The sequence below is a fragment of the Arachis duranensis genome, chromosome 9 (genome assembly GCF_000817695.3).
Source record: "Arachis duranensis cultivar V14167 chromosome 9, aradu.V14167.gnm2.J7QH, whole genome shotgun sequence".
Taxonomy (NCBI): Eukaryota; Viridiplantae; Streptophyta; class Magnoliopsida; order Fabales; family Fabaceae; genus Arachis; species Arachis duranensis.
In genome coordinates this window covers 18,583,661-18,595,726 of record NC_029780.3, presented here as the reverse complement: position 1 = coordinate 18,595,726, position 12,066 = coordinate 18,583,661, and the positions used below count along the sequence as shown (strand labels likewise).

At 33.4% G+C, this 12,066-nt stretch overlaps 1 protein-coding gene and 1 non-coding gene across 2 annotated transcripts; one reads left to right on the top strand and one right to left on the bottom strand.

The window, feature by feature from the left end:
• Positions 1–9,612: 9,612 nt before the first annotated feature.
• TRNAF-GAA (transfer RNA phenylalanine (anticodon GAA)) lies at positions 9,613–9,685 on the bottom strand. Its single transcript has one exon. It is a non-coding gene; the product is annotated as a tRNA-Phe (tRNA).
• Positions 9,686–9,735: 50 nt separating this feature from the next.
• LOC107464980 (autophagy-related protein 8i) lies at positions 9,736–11,787 on the top strand. Its single transcript, XM_016083945.3, has 5 exons — positions 9,736–9,868; positions 9,990–10,045; positions 10,499–10,551; positions 11,327–11,445; positions 11,554–11,787. Exons 1-5 carry the CDS (start codon positions 9,829–9,831, stop codon positions 11,640–11,642), a joined length of 357 nt encoding a protein of 118 aa, XP_015939431.1. The 5' UTR covers positions 9,736–9,828; the 3' UTR covers positions 11,643–11,787.
• The last annotated feature ends 279 nt before the right edge of the window (positions 11,788–12,066 follow it).

The following is a 12,066-nucleotide window of genomic DNA, read 5'->3' as shown; positions in this document are numbered from 1 at the left end:
GGAGCTGTCGGCCCCGCCGCCACTGTTCATGTTTGTGACCGTCGGTTCATGACCGTCAGTGGCGGTCATGTTATCGTCACTGCCGCCTCTTGTCACTACCACGCCTCCACCATCCTGCAGCCATCATCACAGATAATTTTGCTATAGTTTTTTTTTTCAGATTTTTTTGTGAGTTTAGGATTTTGGTAGGTATTTTATTAAATTATTGAGTAAATTAGTGTAATGAAATTTGCGATTTAGATTTGCTATATTTTTTATTTTTTCAGATTTTTTTTGTGAGTTTAATATTTTGTTAGGTATTTTATTAGAATATTGATTAAATTAGTGTAATGAAGTTTGTGATTAGAATTTGTTATGTTAATTTAATGTAAATAGAAATTAAATTAAGTTAAGGTAAGTTAAGTAGTGTGAGATTAAGAGTGCTTGAACAATTGAGAGATTTTATTTAGTTTGTTGAATTAGTTTCACCTTGTGAATTTAATAAGTTATTTTTTTTATTAGGACGGTGCTATCTAAGATCAATTGGAGTTTGCTTCTTCCATAGTCTCTAGGTAGATTTTTTATCTCTAAATTTAATCAATTGTTTAAGTTTTATGTCAGATTTAATTTTCCTAGAATAACGTTTTAGGACGGAAGTCAGAGAAGGTTGCATAGAGATGCCTTCTCAAAACCTTTGTTCGCTAAAAAATTGTGTAGTTATAAGGGATTGTGCACTAGAACTGTTAGAATTTGGTGTATTATTGAATGTGTGTTTGTTTTAATTTTTTACTTGATAGATTCTACCACCGCTACTCTATTGATAGTAAATTTTATTACTAATGAGAGTTATTTAATTGGACGATTTTGCCCGCTTTTACTCTTTACATTACCTTCTCTTTAGCAACAATTTGTCTTTAAAGTTGTGGTAAAATGTATAACCTAATTACAGTTAATAACTGTTTTGCATAGATTTTGTTTTTTCAACCTCGACAGGAAGTATCGACCAAACTTGTATCAAGATCTCAATTCGAAGAGCAGATATAACTCCTTTTGTAGATTACTCTTAGGATTTAGAGATCGTTGCCAATAGAAATATAAAAAAAACAATAATTAAAAAAAAAGAAGTAAGAAAGAACAATTGCAAAAAATAAAAAATTAAAAATTTCAAGATTTGTATTAAAATACGCATAAATTAGCAAGTGCTTGAATGAAAATAACAAAATTTAAATAACAGAAAAGAAAAAAAGAACTGAAAATGGCTGAAAGAAAAATGGAGTTGTCTAATACTTACATGAACTCGTGACTCTTGTTTCCGTATGTTAATGTGACTAAAATTTTTTAGAATAAGTGAGTGTGTGAATGAATAGAATCTCTCCTAACTTATTGAAGCTAATCTTATTTACAGTGAAAAAAAAAACTAAGCTAATTGATATAACCTTGGGTTTCAAATAAATTTACACTTCAAGTAGTGTTGAACCTTAAATAGTCTTAGACCTTGAAGGGTCAAAGACCCAAACAAGAAAGAAAAAAAATTAACTAAAGCCCCTAACAAGGAATACACTAGAAATATCATGAATAAGACTCTGGATAATATCAGGAGGAGCTGCATCATATATGTGAGTTCCAAAAGGGAGAGCATAGTCCTTCTTTGCTAATTTGTCTGCCACAAAATTTGCTTCACGCAAGGTATGGGACCACTGTATGTAAAGAATGCGATTAGCAAGGATGTTAATGTCGCCAACTAGAGAGGAGCAAGGATGAGAAGATTGACACCCTTTTTTGATAAAATTCAAGGCAGATATATAGTTTGATTCCACAATTAAACCCGAGATGCCATTTGCTATTGCAATTTGTAGCCCTTATACAAATTCTCAAAGCTCAGCTTGCATTATAGAGTAGCTACCAAGATTGCTGGTAAAACCTTTCACCAATTCACCAAGATGGTTTCTAGAAACCCTACCACATGTAGTACTGTTTATCTGGGTAATGAAGGACCCATCTATATTCAACTTAATGAGATTCTAAGAGGAAGGATATCACCTCACAAGAATATTGGTCCCCTGGTTGTTTAAACAAGAATGAGAAAACTTCCTGCAAACTTCAACAATTTCATTAAAGTGAGCCTTCACATGTTGAATGTGTACAATGGCAGGGATATTATCATTTTTGAAGATAAACTTATTTCAAAAGTACCAACTAAACGAGGATGCAACTCCAAAAAGGCAAGGCTAGTCATTGCGTCTAGTAAGATTTAGGGTCAGCCAGTCATGGAGCCCAAGGTTGAAATAGTTTATAAATCTTGAATTTTGGAGGAGAGGTACCCAGATCCTTTTTGCAAGTTGAAAATCTCGAAGAACATGCAAGATGGACTTGTCTTGCCGGTTACATCTTGGGCAGATTGCGGTAGTTGTTAAAAGGCGTCTAGTTCTTTCCATGTTAGTGAGGATGGCACCATGAGAAATCAACTAGAGATATATGTGTATACATTCGAGCCTCTCCATCTTCAAATCAACCAGAACAGCTTATTCTGATTATAGTGCTCTTCATCCAGCTTTTGATAAGTCATCTTGAGATTGAAAGCACCATCTGAGGAAGCACTCCAAGCAATTTTATCACTGTTTTTCCAAGGCGATGGAAGCGCAAGGGCCGTAATATTCTTGACCACCACCTCTAATAACCACGCCATTAGTTTTGCCTTGTCTCAGCTTCCTAAAACGGTAAGAAAATCTGTTAGAAGACTAGAAAGATTAAAATTGTTACTTACCCGAACGCTGAATTGATTCAAAGGGTCCATTTTCGACACCCAATTGTGACTCTAGAAATTAATCTTAGAGCCGTCCTCAATGCACCATATATTATTTTTCTGCACATCTGGCCAAGTTTTGCAAATTCCTCTCCACAAGTTGGATTTGTTCCGCTTCCTAGCTCAAGAGGTGGATCTTTTTAGAGTTTTCACTATCTCCCCAAAGAAAGCTCCTATATTTACGATCAATATTATTACAAATAGACATAGGTAAAAAAGCAAAGTGCATAGTATAAATAGGAATAGATGAAAGAATAAATTTCACCAAAGTTGTCCTGCTGGCTAACAAGAGAGAAGAAGCCTTCCAAGAATTTAGTCTCGAATTCACCTTACTAATGATCTCTTTGTAAGTGTGCTTGGTTACTTTAGAATGAAGGAGGGGAACTCCCAAGTACTTTCCTAAGTCGTCCGTTCTAGAAAACTAAAGAGCGTCACTAATTTCCATACAAACTGGGTTATCGACATTCTTGGAGAAGAAGACACGAATCTTATTCTGATTGACTTTTTTGACCTGAGCTATCACAAAATGCATTTAAATATCTCTTAATGACATCCGCCTGATCAAGACGAGCTTCAGAGAAAAGAATGAGATCGTCAGCAAAGCAAAGATAGGATATTTCAGGGTCGTCTTTCTTGAGGCAAATAGGCTTCCAGAAGCCATGATGAATCGCCGCATTGATAAGATGGGATAGTCTTTCAATACATAAAACAAAGATATACGGAAAAATAGGATTCCCTTGGCAAATCCCTCTCGAAGGTGTAAACTCATCAAGCTCCTCCTCATTCAATAACACTTTCATCTTGGCTGTAGGAATACAATGCATGATAAGATTGATGGTCTGTGTAGGAAAGCCAACGTCACGAAGAGTGTCCTCCACAAATCTCCACTTAAGTTTGTCATATGCTTTCTCGAGGTCAATCTTAATAGCCATCCAACCTTTGGGACCTGTTTTACTACGCATAGAATGGAAAACCTCTTGGAAAATAATAATATTATCAGAATTATATCTTCCCAGGACAAAACTGCATTGGGTAGGTTGGACAAGTTTTCCCATCAAACTTCTCAACCGGTTGACAATAATCTTGGTTATCACTTTGTAAGACACATTATAGAGGCTTATGGCTCGCACTAGTTCAGTTTTGGGAATCAGTGTAATAAGGGCTTCATTGATTTCTCCAATCTCTTTGGGGGTATAGAAAAGATGCTTTACAAGATCGCATAAATAAGCCTCAACGACGTCCCATTGGCTCTGATAGAAAATATCTTGAAGACCATCTCTTTCAAGAGCTTTGAAACTTCCCATACTAAAGATAGCCTCCCTTATATCTAAATTAGTGACCATTTTGCCAATATGAGTTAAATCCTCCTTACTAAGACAAGGGAAGAGTTATTAATCACAAAGGGAACCTCAGACAGAGAGTCACAATACAAATTCGAAAAAAAAGAGGTAGCCAAGGATTCAAGAAGACTAGGATCAGTAATCATATTACCATTAATCCATTATCAACAACCAGAGAAGAGATTTTGTTTCTTCTTCTTTTAATCATAGTAGAGCCATGGAAGTATTGCAGTCCCCAAACTCAATCCACTTGCACTTGGATTTTTGATAACATAGTAATTCCTCATGAGATAGGACCTCCTCATATTCTCTCCAAAGTTGCTTCTGAAGGTTAACAAGGAAATAATTATTGCTGTTGACCAAGCTAGATGCAATGCCCTGGAGATGTCTTAGAAGAGTTTTCTTCTTTTTAAAAATATCTCAAATACATTAGCATTCCAATCCTTTAGAGAAACTTTTAAATTGTTGACCCCCTCCTCCCAGGAAGAATTGACCTCCCAGAAATTCAGAACTAGATTATTGAAATCCGAATGCGATAACCAAGCTGCTACAAACTTGAAAGGCCCTTTATTTCTATTATGAATGGGAGCCATGGTAAGATGAAGACAAATGGGTGAGTGATCAGAATTCAGATTCGGGAGGTGCTTAATAACAGCTTCATGAAACGTTATTTGCCAGTTTAAATTGCTTAAGCCTCTGTCTAATCTTTCGATGAGGTTACCCCTCTTTCAAGTGAATGGCCAAACCATAAAACTCAGATCAAGAAGTCCGCAATTTGCAACACAACTTTAAAATTCTAGATAGGCACCTGGATTATTCCTAATAGATCCTCCACGGTGCTCATGATCATGGAGAATAGGATTGAAATCTCTTAAAAGGCACCATGGGAGGGTATTATAGTTTTCCAAACGCCTTAGAGTATTCCATAGACTTCTCCGATTAAGGCGCTGGGGACTTCCGTAGATCGCAGTTAGTGTCTACGGAGTCGAATCATTACCAATGATCTTCAGGTGAACCATTTGCCTGTTGTTCTCAAGGGCATCCACTTTCAACGTCCCAGAATTCCACAAACACCAGATTCCACCAAAATGACCAGTTGCTTTAACAACAAAGGAGCTATCCAAACCAATTCTGTTACGAATGTTCTGTCCTCTCTGACCACTAATCTGTGTTTCTAACAAATTAATGAAATTTACTTCATACTCCTGTCTGAGGTCCCTTACCAGAGAGTGAAAAATTTTACTGTTGGCTCCCCAGCAATTCCAACTAATCACATTCATTATAACCACGACAAAAAGAGGAGTCACTAAGGACCGAATTAAACTTGGGCATTCCCCTCATTCTGTGCACTAGAGTTAGCAAGGAGAGACTTCCTCTCTTCTAATTTTGATCCCCCTGGGTGAGCCTTAACCATCTTAGGGGGGTATTATCACCCTTCCGTAGACCCTATTCTAAATTCACAGCCATCGAGGATGTAGAATAAGTAAGAGCTAACATCAAGGGGTTATTACAAATGATGAACCCCCTTTTGTTTTGATTTGCAGCCTTTTTCGCAAGAACCATCTCATACTGTTCTCTTTGCAGATTTCATATGTACTTCATAATCACCCCTTCCATGGCCTCGGCATCCTCATTTTCTTGGGGTCACGGGATTGGTGCTTCGGGAAGCTTCAGGGTGAGAGGAGGTTTGTTTAGAAGGAAGTTTTGAATTGAGCTTACCTCCTTTCTCAGAATGGACTAGCCTAGGTTTAGGAAGGGCATTCTTTTTCCCACCTTATGGGTTTTTACTAGCCCCAACTTTAAGGATCTCTTTTTGAATTGAGTGACTTTTTGTCAAATTCTTTTGGGCCTTAGGAGGCACCAGTCCATCAGCAACGTTTGAATCCGTTCCCGTTTCTTCATGCATGTGATCTTCGGACGTACTCTCTCTTCCCTCCTCATGTAAGGTATTAAATCGAGACCCATTACTATTAGCATGATTATCGCCTTCATAAAATCTTTCTTGTTTTTCTTCAGAATCATGGGAGTTAATTTTCGTAGATTTTCCTTGGTAACTAGATTTCTTTCTTCTACTAGGCTGCTTGACCATCATCCAGGGCCTGAAATTAGCGCAGCCTTGATTATCGCAAGATAAAATCCCAAATTCTTTGTTCTTTCCTTCCTTGGGATCATGGTCGACCAGAGTTTGGTTACTAGATTCGGCATTTGCTTCGACGACGCTGCCCTCTTCATTATTCGCCGGTTTCTTGATCGGAACTTCTTAACACATATCAAAATGATGTTCATATTTACCGCATGTAAAGCAAATCTATTATAGACCCTCATATTTAATCTTCAACTCCGAGCCAAAAACAGAGATTTTGGGAATAAGTTTTCGTGCAAGATTGATCTCCATGAAAATTCGTGCAAATCGGCCTCTGGAATGGATAGAGGTGGTCATATCAATCTTTAGCATGTGCTTATCGTCGACCCAACCCTTCATAGAAATTTGTGATTTTATAGTTCAATTGGGAGATTTGGAATCCATATCCAAGTCGCATTTTTTCTTACTACTTTTTTAGATTCTAGAAAGAACGGTCGCCATCTTTGTACAATGAGATAGTGTCTAGCTATCATCCATGGTCCTTCCGTTAGAGCGTAAGAGCAGTCGTCCTCATTTGTAAAATGAACCAAGAAGTAATCACGATTCATATTAATAACATTAGTCGAACCTTTCTTACCCCAATTACGTCGGAGACGCTGCTCCATGAAAACGAGCCCCACTCTTTTCCCCAAGAGCTTCACAAATAGGGCGGAGCGTCATGGCTTGCACCACTTATCAAACTATTCCTTAGAAATTGGAATGGTAGGGCAAGGGTCAAATGGCCTTTCTTCCTGATTCTCTCTCTCGGAATCCTGGTCGGATTAGGGTTGTTCTCACTAATCTCTTCCATATCAATAGGGTCTTCACCTCCAGAGGAACCCACCATTGTGAGGAGCGTATCTTTATATGCCGTCTTGGTTACTTCGGAGAGAACTTCCTTACACGAAGCAGAGACCTCCATGTCTTCACATGGTTGATTAAAATCAACATTGTCTCGCATTTTGATTTTTTTGATGCTACGTTGCACTAGATCTTCGACTTGTCTTGGAACTTTTGTAGAGCTCTCTTTTGTCATTTTTTTTGTACTGTATGTACTCTAACTTTACGGTTAGTCGCTTGCTTCATGTATATATGATCTTCAATTTTAACTATTAAATTCTTTTTTATGTCGACTATTTGGCACAACAATAACAATATACAAGTCATCAAATAATATTTGCTACTTTATTTCTATTCTAATGTAAGAAAATCTAAAATTTTACCAAGATTCGATGAGTAGAATTTTAGCCCATCAACAAAACAAATACAAAAATAAGTTGGCGCAAAAGTTGAAGTTGACCCAATAGTGTTGCAATTTTTAAATTTGGGCTTGAATTAATGAATAGATCTTTTTCTTTTTTCTTTTCTTAGAATGTTTTTATGCATCAAAATAATTTTAAATTTTTATTTTATTTTTTAAATTTTATTATAAATAACTTTGTCATTTTATTTTATACTTTTATTTTGCACTCTCAATCTCAACATATAACAACTGCAAAATAAGAATTATGAGAGGAAAAAATATATTTTTATTTTTATTATTTATTAAAAATTATATAAAGAACTCAATTTAATTATAATTTTCTAATTTTATAAATTTTTTATATTGATAGTCATTATTAAATCCTATAATCAAATTCAATTTTACAAGATTAATAATGAAGACAAAGTTCACAATATCTAACAACAATATGAAGATTGACTCCTTATAAAAAGAAACGGCAAAATTAACTTAAAAACATGTATAAATAATTATAACAACGAAGAAATAATAATAATAAAATAATAATAATATTAGTAATAATATATTTCATGTTCATAATGAAGTGAGCTAAGTTTATATATGCGTATTTATTCTGACAAAAAAACCATCAATTAAAGAAACTCAATCCTAAAAAAATAATAATAAAATAATAATAATATTATTTTATATTCATAATGAAGTGATCTAAGTTTAAATATGCGTTTCAAATTTTTAAAAAAATAGTAAAAATAAAAAATATTTTTTCTCTTTTCATTATTCTTGTGCCATTGCTGAATTGGGTTTTGGAAATACAGCGAAACAATAAAATTATTTATTAATGCTAAATTAATCGTTTTCAATAATAAATTTTTGTTATAGATAAAAGTGTATTAATAAATATTTGAATATAATAGGCAATTAAAAAATGTTTATAAAAAATAAAAAAATAAAAAAATAACTTAAAAATATATTTGTCTTTCTTAAAAAAAATTGGTCTTTTTTTTAAATATTACAAAAATTAATATTTTTTTAATAATTTTAGTATTAAAAATATGTTTAATAATTAAATTTCTTTAATGATTCTTTAGAGATTTTTTTTATAATATTGTAATATTTAGAGTTGGAGATCGTCTAACTCATTCTGACAAAAAAAAAAACCATCAATTAAAAAACTCAATCCTAAAAAAATAATAATAATATATTTCATATTCATAATGAAGTGAGCTAAATTTAAATATGCATTTTAAGTTTTAAAAAAATTAATAAAAGTAAATTTTTTTTCTCTTCGTTATTCTTATGTCATTGCTGAGTTGGGTTTTGGGAATACAGTGAAAGAATAAAATTTTTATTAATCATGAATTAATCGTTTTCAATAATAGATAAAAGTGCATTAATAAAAATTTGAATATAATAGGCAATTAAAAAAATTTATAAAATAAATAAATAAATAAATAACTTAAAAATATATTTGTCTTTTTTAAAAAAATTTAGTCTTTCTTTTTAAATATTATAAAATTAATATTTTTTAATAATTTTAATATTAGAAGTCTTTTTGAATAATTAAATCTCTTTAATCATTCTTTAGAGTTATTTTTTTATAATATTATAATGTATAGAGTTGGAGACCGCTAACTTATTCGTACAAAAGAAAAAACTAATTAAAAACCTCCATTCTAAAAAAAGACCATCAATTAAAAAACTCCACAAAATAAAGGCATTGGGCATGGCATAAAAATATCATCAATTAAAAAACTCCACCAAAAAAAAATAACTTAAAGATATATTTATCTTTTTTAAAAAATTTGGTCTTTTTTTTTAAATATTACAAAAATTAATATTTTTAAATAATTAAATCTCTTTAACCATTTTTTAGAGTTTTTTTTATAATATTATAATGTGTAGAGTTGAAGACCGTTTAAAAATATCATCAATTAAAAAACTCCACCAAAAAAAAATAACTTAAAGATATATTTATCTTTTTTAAAAAATTTGGTCTTTTTTTTTAAATATTACAAAAATTAATATTTTTAAATAATTAAATCTCTTTAACCATTTTTTAGAGTTTTTTTTATAATATTATAATGTGTAGAGTTGAAGACCGTTTAATAGGGATGGCATACTAAAATGCGGTGAGCGTGGATCGAACACGCGACCTTCAGATCTTCAGTCTGACGCTCTCCCAACTGAGCTATCCCCGCAAGTTGTTTAAAGAGGCAAATATTTAATTTCTTATAGTATAATTAATTGAGCGACGTCCTCTATAAGTTGTAGTAGCTCCGAGTCCAGAAGCTGACTTGTTTCGTCTTTACCTCTCCAACAAAACTCAGCACGCAACCTAACAATGGGAGGAAGCTCCAGTTTCAAGGATGAATTTACCTTCGGTGTGTGTAATTCTTGGTTGTTTCGTTAGCTAATTTAATTTTCACTTTTATTTATGTGCAATTATTATTATTTTCGGGTATTGATTTGTGTGAATCTGTGGTTCCATTCCGTGTTGGGCAGTGCAAAGGCTTGAAGAATCGCGAGATATTATAGCCAAATACCCCGATCGAGTTCCCGTAAGGCCCCTTCTACTCACGCTCTTCTTTGAATTAAAATTACAACAAAAGAAACATATTTTTAGTCTCCCACTTTATTTATGTTGGTTTTTTTTTAATTCATCCTTCATGCCAAAACCTAATCTTTCTATCATTTACTTTGTTTCATGATGGATCTTTATATAGATCCGGTGTACATGCTTTCTGAATTATAATCAGTGTTGAGCTCTGTTTATTATAGAAATAGAGCTATAGTGCTGGAAAAAAAGGGAAAAAAAAAGGGGAAAAGGATATATAAAATAAAGTTTTATGTTTAATTGTTACAAGTGAAATATAAAATAATCAATGAATGGTTGTAAAGATTCCTGGAGCATGAAACATGCATCAAATATGGTGCTAGAGCACCCAATAATTTCTCGAAGAAAGACTATGTTATGCCTAATTAAGAGAATTCTTCATGCTGTTCTTATTCAGGTGATTGTGGAGAGATATGCGAAATGCGACCTGCCTCAGTTGGAGAAGAAAAAGTAAGATCAACTCGCAACGACCAACCTTTGTTGTTTTCTTAAAATTTTCCATGTTACTTGGAGCACATTTGATGCATGTTCTAACGACACGAATAATAACTGATTTTAACTTGGAATGCCGTATACTTAGTGAAAAAAAACTTGAATGCTGCATATATAGAAGTTATGTAGTGACATAGTGACATATTTGTAAAACACTTTCTTGTATAATAACGGGCTTTCATCACATATAATTGCTTTTCAACAATAACAACCACCAAGCTTTGTCTCAAACTTCCAATAAATAAGATTCAAAAAGCAATAAAAAAGATGCAGTTTTTAAAACTACTTTTTGTCAAACAATCACTGTATGAAAGTTTTTAGAATTTAGGACTTGACCCAACATTGTGGTGACCTCGTGTAGTGGTCTAAGCTTGAGCCTTGGGAATATATAATAAGTTAATAACCATATTGGGAGAGTTGAGCCAAATTAGTTGGATGTTTCTGGCAATAGAATCTGGATACTGTTGGTAAAGACTAAAATTTAGGACCTGAATCAACCCAATTCTTTTCTGTAAAGTTAACTCTTGTTAGATATGTACTTTACTTCTTACATTTGGTTCTTTCATATAGTACTTTAGCATACATTAGTGAGAATGAATTGTATGATTTCAGTCCATACTACAAGTAGAGTTGATTTACATCTGCATTGTAATGGCCATTACCATTTGTTTAATCAAATAACTAGTCAGTGATCCATCTCTGTAATACTTTCTCTCATCTTGTTTTCTGTTAGATACCTTGTTCCCCGCGACCTGTCAGTCGGTCATTTCATTCATATTCTGAGTTCTAGGCTTCGTCTGCCCCCTGGAAAAGCTCTCTTTGTGTTTGTCAAGAATACATTACCTCAAACTGGTAAGCTTGTACTGATGTACACTATATATAGCTATGCTATTTTCTTTTCTTTCTTCTGCCATTTCGTTATGGTGCTTAAATTCTCGCTGTTTTATTATTATTGTGCAGCTACTCTTGTGGACTCTGTTTATCAATCATTCAGGGATGAGGATGGGTTTCTTTACATGTATTATAGCACCGAGAAAACCTTTGGTTAAGTAGATAAATTTAGAAAACCACTGAACTCTGTAAACTACTGTATATAAAATGCTTATGGGAACAACCTCGTACATATTTGCTGTCTGCTGTTACCTTGTAATTGTATGTTATTAAGTTTATCAATGTAATGAAGTTCTAGTTTCATATATGAAAGTGAAAAGTAGAGTGCGTTGTGTACTAGCCGTGTTAAGTATGGTGGGCATTTACATGAAGATTAAAACTGTATATAAAATACAGAAAATCACTCACTGTTTAGAAACTCAACCTTGGAAAGGCTCCATTCTCAGATAGCACAAATCCCAGCTATTGTCCTCGATGCCATCAAGCTCTAGAAACACTTAGCCACTGCTTTTTTGAATGTTCGGTCTCAGCGGCAACTTCGGCCAAGTTGGGAACTCATTTCATTTCGACTGTCAACTCCAA